The sequence below is a fragment of the Rhinolophus hipposideros genome, assembly GCF_964194185.1.
Source record: "Rhinolophus hipposideros genome assembly, chromosome: 5".
NCBI lineage: Eukaryota > Metazoa > Chordata > Mammalia > Chiroptera > Rhinolophidae > Rhinolophus > Rhinolophus hipposideros.
Genome location: NC_138051.1, coordinates 74,653,670 through 74,678,320, shown reverse-complemented (window position 1 = coordinate 74,678,320; position 24,651 = coordinate 74,653,670). Strand labels below are relative to the sequence as shown.

Sequence of the window (24,651 nt, the reverse complement as noted above, 5' to 3'; positions counted from 1 at the left end):
ACAACGGACATGGCAATGAATCATAAAAAGAATGCATACTTGATGATTTTTCATTTACATTAAATTTTAAAAGCAGGCAAAAGTAAATTATAGTACATATGTGAGTAGTAGTAAAAGTATAGAGAAAAACAAGAAAGTAAATACCGTGAAATCAGGATAATGGCAACCTTTGGTGGGGGGGAGACAATGATTACAAGGGACCACAAGGGGACCTTCTGGGGCACTAGCAATCTTCTGTTTCTTGATCTAGTTTCTAGATACACAGCTGTTCTCTTTAGATAAATCATTTCGCTGTTTTTGTTTCAGGCACTTTTCTACATGTGTTTTATTTCACAATAAAAATGATTTTAAAAAAAGACTCAAAGGGCAAGTTAAGCAGATTAGACAAAGCTAAAGAAAGAAAAATGGAACTATAAAGAGACCTGAAGAAATTATGCAGAATAAATCCAGAGAGACTAAGATGTGTTAAATATAAAAGAGCTTACCAGACATGTAGAATAGCATAAAAGCTTGGGAGTACAGCTGATCAAATTCCAGCAAGAAAGAAGGAGGAGGAGGAAGAACAGAAGGAGGAAGAAGAGGTAGGGAAGGAGAAGAAACAAAAGAAGAAAACACAAGGCAAAGACAATCTTGAAAGAGAATTTTAAAATTGATAAAAGATACTCATACCCTCATATGCAGATATCTCTCTGAATCCCAAGCTGGAAATACAGAAAGAAGACAAAGCCTGGTTTCATCATGGTGAATTTTAGAACCACAAACTCAAAGAGAAGATCTTAAAAGGAGCTGCAAAAAATTAAATCTAATTTGTTTTCCCGAAAATAAGACCAGCTGGACAATCAGCTCCAATGCGTCTTTTGGAGCAAAAATTAATATAAGACCTTTATATTAATTTTTATAAGATCTTTATATTAATTTTTGCTCCAAAAGACGCATTAGAGCTGATTGTCAGGCTAGGTCTTATTTTCGGGGAAATACGGTATAATCAATCAACATTTAGAATGATTTTCAACAGCAACAGAAGACAATGAAAAACTACCTTGAAAATGATAAGTTGTCAAACTAGAATTTCACATCCAGTAAAAATCTTTCAAGATCAAGAGCAAAATAAGGACACTTTCAAAACAATAACAATGTTTATTATCAATGAGCCCTCAAGAAATGATCTTATAAAGTGTGACCTTAAAGAAAACGATCCCAAAGGGTCTGAGATATAAAGAAAGACAAACAAAGAAAAAGGTAACACTTTGGTAAATGTAAACAAATATTGGCTATAAAACAAGAGCAAACAAAATAACTAAACAAACACACAAAAGTAAATGAAAGAGAAAGGGAAACAGAAATGGAAGAACAGTGAAAATAAGGATGGATGACTTTTTTATCAAGTTTCTCTGTGGCAGCAATCGGAGAAATGCAATCACTCCTGAAGGGAGATGTGGCATCCAGCATGAATTCAATACACATCAAAAGCCAAAATGAAGTGGGTTTTGGATTATTTGCTACTTCAAATGTTCCATGCCTCCGCTATAGTAATTAAACATATTATTATGAAGGCAACTGCTGTTACGAACTGGTCACTTCAAAACACCCTGTTGTTGCTGCAAATTATATTTCATTTAGTTGAAACAATCAAAGTATTTGGCAAATGTGAATTTTCCTAATCTACTAAAGCTCATTGTTTACGAATGTTTTCTATTATTGTTGGTGTAAATACTTCTAAAATGATATAGAAATATGTAAATATTTCTAAAATGATATAATTTCTTATGTAGAATAAAGTAAAGGTGCCCAGTCTTTGCCTGACGGCTCAAGGTCATTGGTATAAACAACTACTATTGCTGATATAAGGAAATTCCCTCCGTAGCTAAGGTGTAAGGCCTTGTGTGACTATGAAACTTTTCCCACACTGTCAGGTGTTTTCTTCTTGGTCATCATTGTATTGGCATCTAGTAGTCCCTCCTACCAACCTCGATCCGATTTTATGGCAGCTATTATGCTTCGGACCTCTTTTCATCGGATTTCCTGATTCTTGGCTATCTAGAATATTCTAGATATCCACAAGACAAGTATCAGAGATTCTTGGCAAGGTATTATAGTATGCTGAATTAATAAACGAGATACCACTGATTTATTCATATTTTTGGAATATCTTGTTTCAAGGAGATTAAAGTTCACCCTCTGAATCGGAATGACAGAAGAGCAGGTGTGCCATCTTCTCGTCATCACCACTAGGCAACAACTACCCCAAGCAACAGTCATTAGAAAAATTAACCAGATGGGTTAAGAGAGCCCTCTGCTCAAACGCTGGTTAACAGCTTCGTGGCCTCGGGCAAGGAACTAACCCTTTTTATGCTTCCATTTCCTATCTATAAAAGTGAAAATAATAGTATCTCCCTACACAGAATTATTAGGAGGATCTAAACTAAATGAAATAATGCAGATGAAACATCACAGTACCTGGCTTGGAGTAAACAAAGTTTCAAATTTTAACTCTTATTTTTTTTTTAATCCAAACTTGTGTCTGGATAAAAATAGCCTTTCTTAACTATTTTCTCCACAGCATCCTTATGAAAATATTATTTAAAATATAAACAGTAGGTAGTATTTAATGAGCACTTGCTACATGTTAAAATTGTGCTGAAGCCTTTAGAGAGGCTATCTGAATCCTTCAAAGCCCTGAGGAAGATACCATTCCCCCTATCATAAACAAGTACACTGAGGTTCAAATTACTCAAGTAGCTTGTCCAAGTTCACAGAATGATGTGGCGAAAATAAAACTCATATAGATCTGACTCCAGAAGCTATGATTGATTACAAGCACTCCCCTATCCTGAGAAGAGAAGCAGCTTCTCCAGCTAAAATCTACTTACAAGCAAGTTGAGAACAAGCTACTTCTCCTTTAACCTCAGCCTCTATCTGACTCGTCAAGGTCCCTAGCTGGAAAAGCAGAAAATATTTGTTTTATGTTTGCTTGTTAACTTACCCACTCACAGTCAATTCCAAGTACTGGAAAATCTTCTAACTGACTCCTAAGTAAGGGCTCGATTTGATCCCACTCTGCCTCCTGAGACACAATCACCACCTTTGCGTCACGGATCCTCTCCTGCCATGAGGCTCTGGAAACACTGGAGTGTAGCTGGTCTTCTTCTGGAAGGGGCAGCTCTCTCCTGCCTGGAGCTTGCTGCTGCTGCTGCCGCTGCTGCTGCTGGGTCCTGTGGCTCGTTTTACTCCTCCGGCGCTGGATGCCTTTCCATAGGACAAACCCCCCCACAGCCACACCAAGAAGGGTGGTCACTGTCAAAGCCACTAAGTGTCTGGACATCTTCAACTCTGCTGCTGTTTAGGAACGCATATCATTACAATCTGCAAAACAAATGGCAACAACATATTTATATACAAAATTTAAACCTATATGGAAACAAAGTTTGCCCTAAAAAGAGTTCCATTTATATCCATGTTCCTATAAACTAAAAAATAATGGCTATAAAATGCCACATGAAACAATGATGTTTTAATTTTTTCACTTTTGTACATTCTATACTCCATCTCCACTTCCATTCAGGGCTCTCTTAATCATATAAGGTTGTATCAATGATAACAGAATAAACTAGACTCTCACTTCCACTTATTGATATATTAGTGAGTAAATTTTAGTTAATGGCTCTTCTTCAAGGTGTTTGCACTTTAAACCTTCAATCTCTAACAGCTGAATGGAAACTTCCACTTTTCAATAAAAATCTAATCATCAGCAAATTGGTGGGGACTTTTTTTTTTTTTTTTTTACTTTTCTGGAAGTCGTGGGCTGTGGGGGACAAAGCAAACAGGCTTGCGTAAACATGGATTTTCTTGCTCCAGAAGTCTCAGTAGTTCTCCATAAAAACAGACCCAGATATTTAGGGTCAACCTAGGGCAGTACAAAAGGAAAGATAGGACTGGAAAAGAAAAAGGAAAGAACAGAACCTAAACGGAGATCCAAGATGCCAGCAGGAGGTTGAATATCGAAATGTCTATATAAGGTCAAGACAGGATAACATAAAAAAGTGAAGCAAGCCAAGCAAAAGAAAAGGGACACAGACGCCCTATTAAATACAGATGTGTTACATAATGGTTTCAGGCAATGACAAACTGCATATACAACAGTGGTCCCATACACAGTCCATTACAATGGAACTGAAAAATCCCTATCACTTAGTGACGTTGTAGCTGTCGTAATGTCATTACTCACGTTATTTGTGGTGATGCTGGTGTAAACAAACCTACTGCAATACCAGTTGAATAAAAGTATAGCACATACAGCCATGTACAGGATATAATACTTGATAATGATAATAAACAACTAAGTTACTGGTTTATGTATTTACTATGTTATACTTTTTATTGTTATTTTAGAGCGTACAATTCAAGGGCCCTTTCCATGGTCATCCTGACAGACCTCTCTATCTGGTTTCTGACATGGTTGGTCTCTACCTGAATACAACTAGGGACAGAGTTCATTACCTTAAGAGACAGCTTTTGCTGAAAAGTTCTTGCACTGTGTAAAAGTTCGCTACATAGAAATCGCTCTCTTTGATGTTCAGTCTGGTCTCTGAAATAAAAAAAGTGTTTACTCCTTCCGGAGAGCTTGTGAAATATGTGAAGATAGCTCTTAGTACATTCTACTTAACGCAACCGGTCTTCCTGTGACCTAGTTTATAGACCACTCACCATTGCCGACGTCTTTCTGAACAGCCCCAAGTTTGTTAATGCATCTCTTAAACTGTGACACTCAGGTCTGTATTCAGTACTAGAGACACGGTATAATGGGTGTGGGCTACATTGATACTATTACTTATTTTACCTATACTTTATGACTGCTTTATGAAATACGTTTTTGAGTAGTAGAATCACACTGATGGGTCATAGAAAACGTGTGAGTTCACTGATACCAAACCAAGTTCCCCATTTTACAGATGTGAAATATATATTTTGCACTTAAATCTAAAACTTTTCTTTCTTCTAAGTTTCATCTAATTTATTTCAGACAAATGTTGCATTCTTTGAGACCAATTTGCACCTTGTGTCTTCCTTCTCAATTTAAACATCATGTTGTATAGAAAGTGAAATTTTGTTTTCAAAGAAAGTAACATATTCTAACTCGTTTTTATTAAATAATTTTAAAATTTCTTTTTGCATTTCATACTGTCTCCACATTTAATAATATTAAAATAAGGTTAAATTAAATAACTTTAAAAAGCCCCAAAGTATTGATTTGCTTCCATTGAGAAGGGTTCCTTCAGATACAAAGTTTCCAGGCACACAGTCAGGTCCCCGATTTATTCTTTATTGTGTGTGGCCTGTGTAAAAGAAAGGTCTTCAGAAAAATTGAAGGAGCAATCGGGGTACCTCCATATGAAGGAATTACTGGCAATATTTAAAAAGTGTAATTCATTTTTTATTTGGAGAGGTTTTGTGTGGGTTTTCTCCCAGCCAAAGGATTGATTCAGCAAACATGTAAGTAGCACTTTCAATAAGCCAGACATTACACTAGATTCTGGCTAAAAAGAGTTAAAAGGCACAATCTGCTTTAAAAAATTTAGAATTTAGAACAGGAGAAATATGTGTAACGAACAAGTTACAATAGAGGGAGATAAAACCAACAACAGAAGCACACACAAGTACAGGGATGGCAAAGAGGAAAGAGTGGGGGTATTATTAAAAGCAACACTTGCTGAGAGAAATGATACCTGAGATTGATACTGGTAGTGAAAAATGAGCAAAAGTTCTCCAGGTACACAGGGCAGATAGGAGAAGGGCATCCCAGGGAGAGAAACATATGTGCAAGGATACAAAAAGCATGAAGCATCACGGTATAGGTGACAAAGCTCAAGCAAATTGAACATGTACACGTACTGTAAGAGTAAAATACTTAACGAATTTTGAAGACTTATTAAGAAAAAACGTAAAAATGTCTCATTAGTAATTTCCATGTTGATTTTTTAAGGTGACCTTTTCTTATTGTACTAAAACATACAGAACACAAAATCTACTATTTTAACCATTTTTAAGTATAATTTCAGTGGCATTAACTATATTCATAATGTTGTGCAACTATCACCATTATCCATCTCCAGAACTTGTTCACCATCCCAAACAGAAACTCTGTACCCAGTAAACAGCAATCTCCCACTGTCCCCTCCTCCAAACCCCTGGTAACCTGCATTATACTTTCTATCTCTGTGAATTCCATATTCATTTTTTATATCTATGTTGAAATGATATTTTGGATATAAGGGTTAAATAAAACATGTTATTAAAATTAAGTTCACCTTGTTTCTTTTTATATTTTTAATGTGGCTACTAGAAGACTTTAAGTTATTTATGGGGCTCCCATATTTCTATTGGACAGTGCTATGCTAGAGTATAGTGTGCAAGTAAGATGACGCCAGAAAGAGGAGAGACAGGTCAAGTCATGAGGGGCCCTCCATTACCCTTAAGGTAAAACGTTCTAGGTAATAGAGCCATTAGCAGACTGATAGAGGAAGTAACAGGATCAGACTCATATTTCAAAGAACACCATCATGTCAGTGTGGGTGCTAGAATGGAGGAGGGCAAGGCTAGAGGCAGGAGACCTGTTAGAAAACTCAGAATAGTAGAGCCAAGAGGGGAAAAAGATCCAAATCAGGGCAAAAGAAGGCAGAATGGAAAAGAACCACAGATCCTAACAGAATGGCTAGTTAGTATTTCAAAACTACACAAAACCACAACCACATACACACCTAGGTATAATCTCAACAAGAAATATGCAAAATCAATATGAAGAAAAATAGAAAACTTGATTGAAGATATAGAAGACTGGAAGAGCAGCAATATATTATAGCAGCTATCACTTACAGAGCACATATCATGTGCCAGGCACTTTACATGTATATATACTCATGTATACATTATTTATTTAATCCTTTAAACAACCCTCTGCAGAAGGTACTATAATTACCCTATTTTTTAATAAAGAGAAGATTGTTTTACAGAATTACTCAAAATAATACATAAATTTAATGCAAACTTAATTTTTAAAAACTGAATTGACCAAGAAAGTGAAAAGACAATCCACAGGACGGGAAAAAATATGTGCAAATCATATATCTGGTAAGGACATGTATCTAGCATATATAAATAACTATTACAACTCAATAATAAAAAGGTAAATAAACCAGTTAAAAATGGGCAAGGATCTGAACAGATATATCTTCAAAGAAGACATACAAATCGCCAATAAGCACATGAAAAAATGTTCAACATCATTAGCTATTAGGGAAATGCAGTCAAAACCACAATGAGATATCACTTCACACCCTCTAGGATGGCTCTAATCAAAAAGGCAGATAATAAGTGCTGGCAATAATAGAGAGAAATTAGAACTCTCATACATTGCTGGTGGAAATGTATAATGATGCAACTGCATTGGAAAACACTCTGGCAATTCCCCAGATGACTAAACATAGAGTTGCCATATGACCCAACAATTATACTCTTAGGTATATACCCAAGAGGAATGAAAACATATGTCCACACAAAAGTTCATAGCAGCATTATTCATAATAGCCAAAAAGTAGAAACAACCCAAATGTCTATCAGCTGAGGAGTGGAAAAAATAATAGCATATCCATAATGTCATGGGTTGTAATGTGTCCCCCAAAAAGATATGTTGCAATCCTAGTCCCTAGTACCTGTGAATGTGACGTCATTTGGAAATAAGGTCTTTGCACAAGTAATCAAGTTAAAATGAGGTCATCCTGGAGTAGCACGGGCCTTGACTCCAATATAACCGGTACCCTACATGAAGGAGAGAGGAGACTCAGAGACAGATTCCCACAGAGAGAATTACAATATGAAGATAAACACTCAGGGAAGATGGCCATGTGGAGACAGAGGCAGAGATTTGGAGTGAAGCAGCTGCAAGCCAAAAAAGGCCAAGGATTACCGGCAACCACCAGTCTTAGGAAGAGGAAAAAGCATTCTCCTCTAATTCCTTCAGAGAGACCACTGTCCTGCTGACACCTTGATTTTGGACTTTAAGGCTCCAGAACTGTGAGAGAATACAGTTCTGTTATTTTAAGCCACCCAGATTGCGTTACTGTAGCCCTAGGAAACAAATACACCATAGGATGGAATTTTATTCAGCAATAAAAAGGAATGAGTCCTCATACATGCTTCAACATGGATAAACCTTGAAAACATGCTATGCGAAAGAGCTAGTCACAAAATATCACAAATTGTATGATTCCATTTATATGAAATATTCAGATCTAAAAAGGCAGAGAGATTAGTGGCTGCCTAGGGCCAGGTAATCGGGAGTGACTGACTGCCAAAAGGTACGGGTTTCCTTTGGGGCTGAGAAAAATGTTCTAAAATTAGATTGTGGTGATGACTGCACAACTGTGAATATACCAACAATCACTGAACAGTACACTGTAAACACCGAACTGAGAGAACTACAGCTCAACAAAGCCACTTAAAAAAAACTATTTGACAAGCTGATTCTAAAATTAATCTGGAAAAGAAACTGTAAGACTACCACCAAAATACTGTTTTTTAAATAATGAGTACATGAGCTGTTAAGTATATGATTTCCAATGAAATAACGGTAATAATAATCATAAGGAAGTATTTCCCCTACTAGACATCAAAGTACAATATATATTTAGTACAGAATGTTGTGGTATTGGTCTGGCAAAATAGAAAATTAGGCCATAAAATCTTTTTTTTTTAATTCAAGTTGATTGGGGTGACAATGGTTACATAGATTTCAGGTGTACGATTCTGTATTACATCATCTATGTATCACATTGTGTGTTCACCACCCAGAGTCAGTTCTCTTTCCATCATCTTATATTGGATAGGCCGTAAAAACTTACTAAAAATCAACCTAAAAATCTTATGTCCTAAGAATTCAGCTTGGTAACTGTCAGGTTAGAAGGTCCAAAATACGGTCAGATAGGAGCGTGGGCCCAATGCCATTTACAGCTAGGGTCCTACCAAACGGCTGCCAGCCCCCAAGGAAATTATACTCTAAAATTAAAATGGCTGTTATGAGGAATGTTCCAATAGAGAAAATAAAAATCACTGTAAAAGTTTACTTGAAAGTATGAGTTCCCAAATTCAGCAAACAGAATGAGATACCTATTTTAATTGGCATGCAGAAGATCACAAAGGTTTTAAAATTTCTAAGTAGCTTCACTAAAAGATTTATTTAAAAGGTCTAATGATTAATTAAAAAGATAAAAGGTACCTAAGACAAAAGACCGTAAGACATTCTTGACTACTACTGTTCCACCCTATCATTTATAAAAATGAGCTCTATTAAATTGGCTTAAACAAACAAGTGCTTACATGAGAATTATCAAAAATATAACAGAAACTAACCCAAAAGCTTTTTCAGAATCACATGATCTGGGGAAATATTTGATATTAAAGCTGGTTTGAGTTTGGTTTGGATAAATTGGCATATCTTTAGAATCATCAGCATTAAATAATACTTTTATTTTACTTGGAATTATTAGTCAAATAAATTCTTTGTTATCTTTGTTATCTTTGTTGTGTGGACAAAGAAAGGGGTTCCATGGAAAGTAACCTCACACAGTAATCTGATCCCAAATTCCTAACTTGGAATTTGGGATCAGATTACTGTGTGAGGTCATGGTGGATAGTCACACCCCCAGTTTTACTAAAAGGATTATCTTTGCCTTAAGTAAACCCAATCCATTGTTTCTGTGCATGTAGGTTAACTAACTCACCTTTGATGCCCCCTTTCAGACCCCTCCTTCTAAAGCCTGCAAGAGGTAACCCACTTTTCTTTCTCACACCTTCATGTAATCTTCCTTATTTCCCTCCTTAATCTCAAATGCATAAAAGAAATTGCAAAACTGTTATCCTGCGGAGCATTTGAGATCTTGCTCCCAAGCATATGTTATCAGTTTGTCTCAAATAAGCGCTTATAAAAATTCTCTAAAAGAAAGAAAGAGCAAAAGAACAAAGGGAGGAAGAAAAGGAGGATGGGAGAGAGGAGGCAAAGAAGGAAAGCTTTGAAAGGAAGGGAAAGGAAAAAAGGGAAGAAAGAAAAAGGAAGGGAAGGAAGGAGGAAGAAAGACAATAAATTAGGCCAGAGGACAGAAGAGAGTCCAGAAACAGACTTTTTGTGTGTGAAAAATCGGTACATGATAAATGTGGCATTTGAGACACATGGGTCAAGAATCGACTATTATTCAGAGTGACACTGTTTGGAAAATAATTACACACACACATCACACACACACAGGAACTGAAGAAAAACTCAAACATGTAAGAATTTATAGGAGGAAATACAGTTATAAGAGAAAACCCTGCCCTGTCTCAGGGTAGAGGAGGGTTTTTCAACCTCAGCACTATTCACATTTTAGTCCAGAAAAATTCCTTGTTGTGGAGAGCTCTCCTGTACCATGCAGGACGTTCAGCAGCACCCACCAGATGCCAGTACACCACCACCCCAATGGACAACCAAAAAATGTCTCCTGACATTGCCAAATGGCCCCTAGGTCAAACTACCTCCCATTTGAGAACCATTGGGGTAGGAAATGATAGCTAGAAGATAACAAAATACATACGTAAAAGATTGATGTATTTAACCATAACATTTAAAATTTTGGTTTAACAAAGATGCCATATGGCTAAAAGACAAGCAACAACTTGAAAAAGCACTAAGTTGGGAATGAATATTTAAAACTTATATAAGTGACAAAAGATTGATATCCAGAATATATAAAACACTACTATATATACAAAGACAACCCAATAGAAATGAGACATTTCTCAAAAGAGGAAATACAAATAGCCAACAATCAAGAAAAGACAGTCTCACTAGTAACTAGTTTCATATTAAAATGTCCACATCCTCCTCCCACGCAGCAATTCCATCTGCAGGTTTCTGTTCTTGAGACATGCGCACAGGGACTGACGCATGTGGAAGGATTTTTCTATGCCACATTGTGTCTAACAGTGAAAACCTGGAAGCAATCTATGGGATCTCAGGTACTATGGAATCTCAGTATACTATGGATCGACAGGTAGATCTCTACATATTGACAAAGAAAAAGTTCCAAGACCCATTTTTAAATACAAAAAGTCGAGTTGCTGAATAGGTACAATTTGCCGTATTTGTAAAATACGCATTTGTAAAAGTTTAACACGATTGTATCTTATACGTATAAACACATGTCAATAAATGTAAAGAAAAAGAAATAGAAAAACTGTTTCCCAAAGAGGTAACAGTTCTTTGCGGCAAGAAATAAAAGGGGAAAAAAATGGAGAGGTAAAGACATAGGTCCAAGATGATCTATTTTGTTTAAAATTTTTTACATGAATGTTTTACACGATTTTATGCATGGACTACAACTAAAATTAATATAGAAGAATAAACGCATTTTTAAAACAAGCTCAAACTGACGAAAATGAATCGTTCCTTCCCCGTTAAACCTCTTTTCTCCCGCACTTCGCAATTCTGATAATTAACAAAACCTTTCAGTGCGGTTCCTTCTAGCCTTGAAATACAACAACAACAAAATACGGTACAATTTGGTATTTCAAAGCAGTGGGTGTCTAAGCGAGATCGTTTGCGTCCAATACATCAAAAGCTTGTAAAGGTTTATTTTAATGAGCAGGTATCGATTTTGCAATAAATAATCATTAACGTTCTAGTTTTGATCTAGCCCAATGATGCGAAAAATAAAGAGGTGGCTCCCAGCAAGGCCCGAAACAGCGGGTGTGGCCTGGGAGGAAAGGGGTGGCGACAGTGGGAGGCGGGGGTAGGCCCACACGAATCAGGGGAGGGGACTGTAACTGGACGCGTGGGACACGTCCGGGTGCTGCGGCCGGCGCTTCTTTTCACTGGGTCAAGAAGCCATGAGGTCGGTAGATGCTCCTTAAGAGAGGAGAAGGGTGTAGGTTCAAGGGGTTACCTGGGGGCCGGCGTGCGGGGTCGCGCACCTGGATGCTGAACCGCCCCCGCCGTGGGCGAGGGGGGCCAGGAGGCCCCGCCGAGGGGCGGGGAGAGGGGCAGGGCCAAGCCGCTCTGGGACTGCGGGGTTCTCGCAGTCGCCCCCGCACACGGTGACATCACCATCTACACTACCCCTCTCCTCAGTCTGCGCTGGAAACCCCCTCTGCCCATTGCACAAGCCAGGCGAAAGGCTCCGCAGCTCCTGATCCTTACTTACCTGCGGCCCCGTTCCCACCCGAACACCTGCAGCACCTCACACAGAAGAACTGGAACCTCTGCGGCCACCTGCTCGCATCCACCCGGATCCACTAGGGCCGATACAACTTCCGGTCCTGCGACGGGCTAAGAGGACGTAATCCTAGCTGGGGTGTACAAATGGGTGGCGCCATCTTGTACGGAAGATGTTGCCTCCCCAGTTTCTCCACTGCTGAACAAAGGGTTTGTTAAAATTTGAAAGGCTTAACGTCTCTTCAGAAAAGTGGTGTTTTTGTTTTTATATTTGTTTCTGCGGTGGTGTTTTTGTTTCTTTTGGTTTTGGATTTAAACGGAGAAACCTCTGGAACCCTCACAAATGCAATATGGGACATCTAATTGTCATTACTAATTAGCTCCAGTAGTGTTTCAATATTGCATTAATTTTCTTAACTGCTAAATGATAAAGGTAAATAGGAGAGAGACTTGTTGAAATAATGTATTACTCATTAGCAGTGCATTTTATACTATAGCCGTTATAATAATTTGCCATCTTTTATAACAATAACCACAGTACCTTCCGTTTATATTTAAAATCATTCTTTCAAACAGTCTTTATCAACAACTCTTATATGTGAGGCAGCAAATGTGTGCTATGTGCTATTGCTTTGCCATAGAATGTAAATCAGAGAAGGAAATGAGATGTGCATAAACAATATAAGGTATAATAATAGCTGCCATTTGTTGACTGTGTGATCACAGTGTACTGGGAACTTTGCAAAGCATTTTACATATTTTATCTGATTTCATCTTCATAATAACTAAGTAAGACAGTACTATCACTTGTGCCATTTTACATGAAATGGCACTAATGAGAAAAGTTAAATTTCTCAAGGTAGCAAAGCAAGTAAGCACTGGAGCTGGGAATCAAACCTCAGTATGTCAGATTGCAAAGCTTGTTACCCTCATCCTCTATATTGCCTCCAATACAGGAAAAAGGTTGTAAATTACATTAGACTAGTACCCATAAGGGAAATTTCTGCCAGATGTAGGGGATTAACCCCTGCATTTTAATCTGTTCCGTTCTGAAAGACATAAATAAAAAAGTAAAGAGTAAATGCAAATGAGATACTATTACATACTCACCAAAAAGGCTAAAATGAAAAAGACAAACAATACCAAGTATTGGCAAGATTGTGGAGCAACCAGAACTCTAATATGTTACTGAAACGAACATGGTACATCACTTTGTTAAACTGTTTGGCAGTATCAGCTAAAGCTGAATATATGCATAGCCTTTGTCCTAACAATTTCACTTCTAGTTGTATACCCAACAGAAATATGTATATATGTTCACTCAAAGGACACGTATAAAAAAGTGCATACCCATACTTTGTCCTAGCCCTAAACTGGAAACTACCCAAATACTCATGCTGTTGGAAGTCAATGTAATCATTACTCTTTGTGGAGTAATGACTCTGGAAGAGAACATGGAAGGCTCATGAAGTGCTGATAATGGTCTATTTTTTAACCTGGTTTACATGTGTGTCCAGGTTGCACATCTGCGGGCATATATATTTCAATAAAAAAAATTTTTATGAAAGTAAAGGAGTGAAACATTTAGAAACCCAAAGAAGAAAAAAGAACAGGCGAGAAGATAATAGCAGACAAACAAATGTCAATATAATTTTAGAAGACAAACTAGGTTAAAATGGCAGAATATTGACAATTGAGGGATCCAATCAATAATGAACTGCCTGGGTCCATAAGCAGTCACCCTACACTGAAGCCCAGTCAACAAGCCCCATCTGTGCATGAAGATTTTCCAGTCAGCTTGTTAGCACCTCACTCTTTGTCTTAGTCCATTCTGGCTGTTTATAACAAAATACCATTGACTTGGTGTCTTATAAACAACAGAAGTTTATTTCTTGTAGTTCTGGAGGCTGGGAAGTCCATGATCAAGGTGTTGACAGATTTATTGTCTGGTAAGTGGCTGCCTCCTGGTTTATAGACAGCTGTCTTTTCACTGTCCTCACTAGGCCAAATGGATAAAGAGCTCTCTTGGGCTCTTTTATAAAGCACTAACCCCATTCATGATGGCTCCACCCTCATAACCTCATCACCCACCAAAGCCCCCACATCCTGATAACATTATATTGGGAGTTAGTTTTCAACATAGCAATTTTAAGAGGACACAAAACCTTCAGTCTATAGCACTCTTAAATATGAAAAGATATCCAAGAATCACTAGTCATTGCAGGAACGTCTTCAATACCGTTAATATTCTCTAAGGAACGTGTGTAGAACTTTGCGCCCAGCATTTTGAGAACACATACTTTTCAAACATACAAGGAAAACTCAAGAAAATTATTTTGATTTAGGCCATTGAGCAACTTTCTACAAATTGCATAAAGTTGCTCTCATACATGTCTCATTTTCTGAACATATTATAATTAAGTTAGAAATCAATAATAAAATGATTCTTTAAAAAAACTCCATATGTTTGGAGATTTAAAAAACATCTTAATGGGGGTGGCCAGTTAGCTCAGTTGGTTAGAGCGTGGTGCTAATAACACCAAGGTTGCTGGTTCAATCCCCGCATGGGCCACTGTGAGCTGCACCCTCCTTAAAAAACATAAAATAAAAAAAAAATTGGGGGTTAGCTGGTTAGCTCAGTTGGTTGGAGCACGGTGCTAATGGCACCAGGGTTGCCAGTTCGATCTCCGTGTGGGCCACTGTGAGCTGCGCCCTCCTTAAAAAAATATATGAATAAATAAATAAATAAATAAATAACATCTTAATAACAAAGATCAAAGAAAAATCCCAATGGAAATTTATATTAGATTTAAGAGGCAATAAAAATACTGTACATGAAAATTTATGATATAAAGGTAAATTAATAACCTCATATTCTCTTAAACTAATAAATAAGAAAGACTAAAAGTTAATTATATAAGTGATCAGCTTAATATATTAGAAAAAAAGAATAAATCCAAAATAATAGAAGATAAAGATCACAGAATAAATTTAAATAGAAAAAGATGCAATATAAATGGACAAAACTAAGGTTAGATGTTTGAAAAGAGTAATAAAGAAACAAAGTCCTGTGAGATTGATCGAGATAAAAGAGAAACAGCAACAAATAAATATTAGGGCTAAAAAGGGGGACATCACAAAATACAGCAGAGATTTAAGAAACAAGAAAATAATGATGAACAATTTTATGCCAAAAAATTTGATGAGACAAGAGAATGAAAAGATAAGCCACAGACTGGGAGGAAATATCTGTAAAACACATATTCAATAAAGATTTGTTACCTAGACTATACAAAGAACTTTTGAAATTCAGCAACATAATTAAAAAGTGAACAAAAGATCTGAATAGACGCTTCACCAAAAAAGATGTATGATATCCAAATAAGCATATGAAAAGATGTTCAACATTACATGTTATTAGGGGATTGTAAATTAAAACAAGACACCAGTATCTCATTGAATGGCTAAATCCTATTAGAACGGCTAAAATCCAAATACTGACAATACCAAATGCTAACGAGGATGTGGGGCAACAAGAACTTTCATTCATCGCCGGTGGGAATGCAAAATAGTCAGTTGTTGAAACATTTTGTCAGTTCTTACAAAGCTAAACATAGTTTTACTATACAATCCAGCAATCATATTCCTAGGTATTTATCCAAATGAATTGAAAACTTAAGTCCACACAAAAACTTGTACACAAATGTTTATAGCAGCTTTAGTCATACACTGAAAGCAACCAAGATGTCCTTCAATAGGTGAATGGATAACCAAATGCTAGTACATTCATATAATGGACTATTACTCAGCAATAAAAAGACATGAGCTATCAAGCCACAAAAAGACATGGAGGGACCTTAAATGTGTATTGCTAAGTAAAAGAAACCAGTCTGAGAAGGATACATATTGTATGATTCCAACTATATGACGTTCTGGAAACGGAAAAACTGGTGACAATGAAAAGATCAGTAGTTGCCAGGGGTTCCTAGAGAGGAAAAGAGGAATGCATAGGTGGGCCACAGGAGATTTTTAGGGCAGTAAAACTATTCTGTATGATACTGTAGTGGTGGACACATGACATTATGCATGTGTCAAAACCCACAGAACTGTGCAACACAGAGAAAAACCCTAAAATAAACTATGGACTTTAGTTAGTAACAACGTATCTATATTGGTTCATCACTTGTCACAAAGGTACCACACCAATGCAAGATGTTAATAAAAAGGGAAACTATAGTGTTTTCCCAAAAATAAGACCTAGCCAAACAATCAGCTCTAATGCGTCTTTTGGAGCAAAAATTAATATAAGACCCAGTATTAATATTATATTTATATTTATATTATGATATTATTATTATATTGTATACCTGGTCTTATAGCAAAATAAGACAACTTAATGCCAAGCACTGGGACATCATGTACAGAAAATTCAAGAGGTGGCAGGAGATGCTAGTAGCCATTCTCTCCTTCTGCGCAGGGGGCAATTAAAAATTGCACTTAAAAATACTTTTTTTCTTCTCCATTGGAAATATATATGACCATGCAACTGGCCAATGAGGTGTAAACAAAACTTGTATAAACAAAGTTTTTTGCATTACACTTTTGGTAAAGTTCCAAAAAAGGGTGCAGACAACTGCCACAGGCCTTTTTTTTGCCTTTTTGTCGTTGCCCTTCCACTTATTTCTTTCTAAGACTAGGGCTTGATGGCTGGAGTTCAAACAGCTCTCCGGCACTGCAGTGGCACCTTGAAGATGGAAGCCTGGTGCTTAGGAAGGTGGAGTGGAGCGGTAAGGAGCCTGCATCCTCTATGCCTTCTGTAGTTTCCATGCTAACCCTGAACTGCCTATCTCTGGACTTCTTTTACATAAGAACATAAACTAATTTTTTGGCCACTTCAGTGAAGTCTGTTACTAGCAGTGGAACCCAGTCCCTAACTGATACAGGAAATGAAAGATATTACTAATAAATGCATGCCACGTAGGTCAACTAAGACCTGTTGAGCAGAGTATCCAACATTGAAGATAGACAATATTTTTAATATGGCACCCCTTATTGGATTTGTTTAGTGTGTGGAAAAAAAGGTTAAAATTTAGAGGAACCACTAAATAGGCTCTTTCTGAAAAACCTGTTTCTTTCCATTGAAATGCTATCCATCTTTTCTGCCCACTGATCTCTTCTATAAACTTTCTAAATATTAGGTACTCTACAGATTATAAAAACACAGCTATGCACTCAAGAAGTTTGCACTAGTTGGAAACACAAAAAAGACTGTTAACAAGTGAGAAAAGGTATTTTTTTTTTTTTTTTGGTGGTTTAGAGATATAGGGAACTTTCTTTTTTCTCTTCAGGAGCTGGAATGAGACTACATCTTAGGAACAGATGTCTGTATGCATTTAGAAGAAATTCATTTAGGCTCCTTAGAATGAGGGTGAGACTCATACATCCCCAGTGGGACAAGTTTACCTAACAATAGGGGTTGGAAGGCTGGTGAATCAGCATTCCTTTTGTTCTGCAGTGAGTGGTGTGATTGGGGGCTCAGCTGAATTGCTTTGTAGGGTAAAGGGGTGAGGATTTAAAAGATTTAGGGGAATCAATCAGAGGTAGAGGAGTCAGCAAAGCTCCAAACTTCCTGGGAGAAAGAGAAAGTCGGCTCAGAGGAGACACTTTGGCGGAGAAAGACATGTTCAAAGCGTTTGGGGAGTTGAGTTGAAGTTCTCTGCTGTGGGTTATGTGTGTCACGGAACCTCATCTATTAGGTAAAGTTCAGCAAATTCTACATCATTCTCTAGTACTTTTGTTCTAATAGATTCTTTGGAAGAATACGAATAGGTGTTAAATTTTGCATCCAGGTTTGCTAGAGGAAAAGACAAAAGGTTATATCTAGGCTTTCTAGAGCTAGAGGGGAAAGGGTGGATTGTTGATGTCTAAGTCACAGAGAAAAGAGCACAGGAAGAGACTACCAGTTAAAGATGATGAACTGAACTACATGCAACTCCACTTCCTCCTGAAATTCCTCTAAAAAAATGGGAAAACCACAAAAGTTCAATGTAGAAAAGATATAGAAAAAAGACCACCCAAATGAGAAGAAACAAGCTATTTATTCAGAGCTTGCTATAGTAGGGAGTCACCCACCATCACTCGTGTTTGGCAAAGATTCAAAGGACTCAGAACAGTGGAAAAGCTTTATAGCGGGGTGGGTGGCGGGGGTGGGGGTGCAGGGGGTAAAATCTTAGGTATGCTGTGATTGGAGGTCATTGCAGTGGGGAAACCAGAGATGGGCTAACTAGAAGCCAGGCTTCTTATGTGATTTGATTGGCTTTCTCTGATTGGTCCTGTGTTAAAAGTGGGAGCAAAATATAAGGAAACTGATTTATTGACAAGGTCAGACTGTTCTGGACTGATTGTCTTAGAGGTTGTGGTTTGGCTTCCCAAGCTGGTTGCTGCAGAGGTCATGAGTCAGAGTTCTACTGTCACATACGATCTGGCCATTTTCTGTCTCTCAGAAAACAGTAGAGGAGATAAAAATCACTCACACTTTGGAAACTGCAAAGCAAGATAGTGGGAACTGACTTAGCAGACTCATCATCTATCAACGGACAGTCCTCTCAAGCCTGAAAGGTCCCAGAACACCACCAAAAGGCTCAAGAATGGGCAGAACCAGGTACTACAAGAAGCAGGAGTAAATTTGGGACTAAATGCAGAGTAATTGATTAAAAATCTATTTCAGAAGCAGTTAGACCACCAGATTTCCTCCCCAGTTCCTCCTCCCTTGCAGACGGCTTAAGACTGATTCCCTGGAAAGGATAGAGTAGAGTGTACCTTGTCAGTTAAGGATAGGGATACCAGACTAAAAACATGAGGATTCAGTGAAAATTATTTACTTTTGAGACTCCTGCCTTACTCTCTCACATCAGCAACCAATGTTAGAAGCTAAATGTTAAAGAAAAATTTTCAGATAATTCCGTTATGAGCATATATCAACATTTTGTTACTATCTTGCAACAAGGAAGAAGGGCTATTGTAGAACATAGGAGAAAGTGTGATTGGGAAATGGAAACATACCCTTCCCTCTTTTCAGAGTCTATCATTGTCAGAACCTTTTATTGTCTTTGAACTGTTTTATAACACTGAAGAAATATAAGCTAGTTTGTAGAAAAATGATACTAATGCAAATATTTTAATGATTGTCTTTCAACATGCAAATAAATAAATTATATCAGGTAAAGTTCCTATTGGCATCCCTCCTCACCCCTTCCCCATAAGCTAGCTTTACATCTGTTAAGAATATTGATTTTAACATTTCTGATAGACTTAGATATTTGTCTAGTCTTCGGATTTTCCTTTGAACTGATTGGAATGTCTTTCCCACTTCCCTCATTAATTAATGAGTTGAATTAAATCTTTCACATGTATTCATTTCATATCTGCATCTGAGTCATGATTTTCCTTGTTTTTAAAACTATCATTCTTTAAGAAATCCAGTTCGAAAATTACTTTTGGTGGGGATATTTGGGAGGAAAAGAGATTGGTTAGACAATCATTTTAGATTAGATACAAAAAAGGAAAGAATATTTAGTAAAAGTCACTACACTCTTAACTAAAAGGGGAGTGGGGGAATAACTGGTTTCTAGAAGTTTTAACCCCATTAGTTTTTTAGAATTTTGTATAGGCTTTTTATCAGAAATTCTAATTTCTTCAGAGCTGTAAATTACATCATGCAGAAAGATTGCATCCCATTCCTAGTTTGGATTTTTTTCTTTTACAGGATTTTGGTTCCCAAATATCTAGTCCAAAGCAGTGTCTCTAAATACCAACTATACCAATGCTACTTGAAGTTCTGGGCTGAGAGGAGAAAAGGATCTTGCTCTAGAATGTAAATCGGCATTCTGCTTCCTTTGTTGAAAAAATCTTCCTATAAAAATGTCAAAGGAACGAAAACTTGGTGCTAGCTGACACAGATTCTTTATGTTCTGGCACAAGCTTTTATTTTGTTGAGGGCTGACAAAAACAGTTTGCGCAAAATGTGGCTTGTACCTAAAATGGAATATTATTCATCCTTAAAAAGGAATGAAATGATAATATATGCACAACATGGATGAACCTTGAAGATTTATACCAAGTGAAATCAGCCAGACACAAAAGGACAAATAATGTATGATTCCACTTATATGAGTTAGCTAGAGAAGTCCAATTCATAAAGACTGTACTAGACTCATGGGGCCTGGGGCTGGTGGAAGGGAGGGATGGGGAACTATCATTCAATGGTGCAGTTTCAGTTTGGGGGGATAGAAAGTTCTAGAGATAGATAGTGATGATAGTTGCAAAACAATCTGAATGTACTTAATGCTACAGACTGTACACTTAAAAATGGTTAAAATGGTACATTTTAAGTTATACATATATATTTTACCACAATTGAGAAAATGATTAAAATGATAAATTTTATGTTATGTATATTTGCCACAATTTTTTAAAATTGCAGACTGGCTAGTCCAGAGACTGAGCTTTGAATTGTAGTATATTAGACTCCAGGCTTCTCAAATTAAATTTATCAACCCCAACAGATCTTTTCACATGCTATAAACTCGCTCCTCTCTACTCCCCATTCCATATATATTCTACTTCTTTCTCCACTATTAATTTAGTTACCAATTCTAGAAACCTTTGAAATGCCCCAGACTCCTGCCTCTCCCTCATCCTTTTGGATGTACTCTGAACAATGACTAACTCAGCTGGTTATAAAGACATTGTTCCTCAGTTTCAAACCCAGCCATCTATATTCTCTGTTTTGTAGTGCTGAGGGCTGGTTTTCTGCAATTCCCAGGTTTCCTTTACAAGGCTGGTTCTTTGTTAGGATCTGCAAATAGTGAGAGATCAGAGGCAGAAAGGAGGGAGAGGGACTTGCTCTTTCCTGTTTGCTTCCTGTTTCTATCAGTGTCACCCAGGCAACAGTTCTTCATGCCAGCAGCAGCAGTTGGTTCCAGCTTTGGACTTCTTTACATATTCCCAGAATGAGCCTCATCACATTCCTCAGAGATACCAATCCCAGCCAGCCAGCAACCCTCCTGACAGGTCTGAGTCCTAACACTGCAGGGCCCCCTCTGAGCTACTGAGGCGCCCGAGTAAGTCAGCAGCATTCCTCCTCTAGGTCAGGGTTCCAGCTCTCTAGGACCCCTCCAAGCATTTGGTCCCAATAATCCCAACCTTGACCCTTCACTTCCCCATCCACTTTCAGTTTATACTTCTTTGTTCCACTTTCCCTTTTCAATTCTCCAGTACCTGTCATAGCTCCACTGACTCTTTATATTAATTTTCTCAGTTAAGACAACTGCTGGAACCTTTCTGTTTCTTTATTGAATCCTGATTACTATAGAAATGGTCCTAAGAGAGTCTCTAGGAAACAGACTCTCAGATATAGGGTTTTGGGTTGATTCGGTCATATCCTTAAACTCAAATTCAATGTTGAGCAACTTGTCAATGGGAAATGGGAGGTAGGGGCATCATAAATTGTCAGCTTATCACCTTTAGTCATTTGTGTTGAAGTGCTCACTAAACCGAGTGCTTTGGAGCCATATTTGACAGTACTGCTGACTATCATAATTGCAGGTTGGGAATGGCTGCATTTGAATTCACTGAAAAACTTACATAAAGAAATGGAAAGTTTCAGTCATTAAACATTCAGTTAAAGGCACAGAGAACAAAAGCTTCTATGAGAATCCCCCTTTTTTTTGTATCTGCAAACTAATCTTGCTGAAAATCAAACACAAAATTTAATAGTGCTTGTTTCAGAATTACAACATAAGTTGATTTCATCACCTTGCCAAACTCTTTGGTGACATAGGGCATTGATTGGGAAGGGTGTGACACTGAAACTTGGAATGGGGACATGTGGGTTCACTGAAACAAAGTTAAGATTCTAGAATGCCCAAATCTCTCCAAATCTTCAATATCAGTGGAAACAGCCCTCGATCCCTTGCTTAAAAACCCTGTAAAAATAAAATGACCTGAAGGATGTCTATTTTCCTCAAGTTTCACTCCAACCACTCATTGTAACCTGTAGATCAGGGTTTCTCACCATGTTGGGCGGTGGGTAATTCTTTGTTGTGAGATGTCCTGTGCATTGTAAGATAGCAGCGCTTACTACCTATCAAATACACGCTTTAAATAAATAAAATACAAAGACACAGATAGTTTGAAAGTAAATAGAGAAAGATATGCCAACAGTAAGCCTAAGAAAGTAGAGTGCCTGTATTAATATCAGATAAAGCAGATTTCAAGATAAACTGTACCACAGGAGATAAAAAGGGGCATTTTATAATAATAAAAGAGTAAATATATCAGAAGACATAACAATCATAAATGTGCATATACCTAATAAATAAAGCTTCCCAATAAATATATCAGGCAAAAATTACAGAACTGAAAGGGAAATGGACAATTCCACTATCATAGTTGGAGATTTTAACATCCTTCTCTAGGCAATCAACAGTCCAATCAGGTAGCAAATCATCAAAAACACATAAGAACTGAACAATAATATACTTTGTCCTAATTGATATTCATAACTCTCTGCCCAACAACTGCATGCTTTTCGAGTGCAAATGATATGAACACCAGGATAGACCATACATGTTAAGCCATAAAACAAATATTGACAAAGTTTTAAACATCTCTGACAATGGAATTAAATTATAAATAACAATAAGATTCTAAGAAAACTCAAAATATCTGGAAATCAACCTACACACTTTTAAATAATCCACAAGTCAAAAAGTCAAGAAAAATTTTTTTTAATGAATCATAATGAAAACAAAGCATTTTGATATTTGTGGAATACACAGAGCAATGCTTAGAGGAAAATTTATAGCTTTAAAGACATTTATAATAGGAAAGAAGAAAGACCTAAAATTAGAAAAACAAGCACAAATAAGCCTAAGGAAAACAAAAGGAAATAATCAAGATAGGAGCAGAAATCAACAAAATATGAAATGGGCAAAAATAGCAATAATCAATGAAAAATAAGAGCTATTTCTTTGAATTGATCAATAAAATCCACAAGCCTCTAGCCAGATTGATCAAGAAAAAAAGAAAGAAGACAAAAATTATCTCAGGAATTGAAAGTTGGCTTAACATTTGAAAATGAACCAGTATAATTCACCTATATCATGCTTGCTCTACAGATGATTCTGCACCAAACAGAAAACATTGCTGTAGCATCATAGCCTCCAACGGGAGTATCCTTCAAAGACAGTGGTGAAGCAAAATCCTCTCAGTGGGTAGATGTTCAAGAAATACATTTGGTTGTCCACTTTAGCTGGACTGAGAAATAGCCAGAAACATAGATCAACGCTGATTAATGGGCAGTTGCTAACAGTTTCATTGTATGGTTAGGACTTGGAAAGAATAGTGGCATTGGAAGATAAAAAGAAAGAAGGTACGGGGAAGAGACATGTGGATGGACCTCTCAAATGGGCGGAACGTCATTTTGTGACATTCCAATAAAAACGCTCACAAAATGGCATCCACAGCAGAGGAGGTTCTCAGTTAGGTTGACAAGATGACATGTAGTATGAATGTCACCTTTACCTCTTGAATCCAGACACAACAGTGTTTGCTCAATAAGCTCAAGTACAATGTGGCCATCTTGCAGGGATAAAGACTATGCACAGACTCGATATTAATATCCCTTCAATAAGTCTGACCTGGGTAAGTAAGTCTCTCAGTGAACCTAACATACCTATAATACAGACAGACTGGACCCTCAAAATGACATTCTGTGGGGGAAGCAGTCAGCCATTTGGTAGCAAGTTGCTTACACTGGACACCTTATATCACAGAGGTAATAGCTATTTGTCCTTACTGGAATAGACATGTATTATGGGTATGGATTTCTCTTTCCTGCTCGTATGGTGCTTCTGCCAGCCCCATCATCTATGGACTTATCTACTGTAATGTTGTTCCATACAGTATTGCTTGTAATCGAAAAACGTGTTTCACTGTAAAAGAAGTGTGGCAATGGGCTCATGTCTGTGGAAGTCATTGATGTTTCCATGTACCTCATTATTTAGAAGCAGCTGGCCTGATGGAATGCTGGAATAGCGTACTGATGGCTGGGTTTTAATGCCATCGTCAGTGAGGAGATAGCATCTTGAAAGATTGAGATTGTCTTACAAATTTCAATATATTATTCAATATATAGTGCTGTTTCTTCTACAGCCAGAATAAATCGATCCATGAATCAGGGGTTGGAAATTGAAGTGGCTTTTCTCTTTCTTACACCTAATAATGCACTTCAAGAATTTTTACTTCCCATCCCTGCAACTTTAAGTTCTGATGGTTTGGAGGTCTTAGTTCTCTACAGAAAAATGTTTCATAACATTTTTGTATTGAAACATAACAATTTTTCTATTGAA

At 37.2% G+C, this 24,651-nt stretch overlaps 1 protein-coding gene across 4 annotated transcripts in view; it reads right to left on the bottom strand.

Moving 5' to 3' along the window:
* EXD2 (exonuclease 3'-5' domain containing 2) overlaps positions 1-24,651 on the bottom strand; it is a 54,930-nt gene that overhangs the window by 22,954 nt on the left and 7,325 nt on the right. The window contains exons 1-3 of one of the 4 annotated variants that reach the window (XM_081050171.1): positions 12,228-12,317; positions 4,498-4,585; positions 2,984-3,363 (exon numbers count right to left, since the gene is read on the bottom strand). In XM_081050171.1, coding sequence (XP_080906297.1) covers positions 2,984-3,322 — 339 coding nt within the window. In that variant the 5' untranslated portion in view covers positions 3,323-3,363; positions 4,498-4,585; positions 12,228-12,317. Of the gene's footprint in view, positions 1-2,983; positions 3,364-4,497; positions 4,586-12,227; positions 12,323-24,651 lie in introns of those variants that run through there. The other 3 variants (XM_081050173.1, XM_081050170.1, XM_081050172.1) reach the window with 3 other exon arrangements.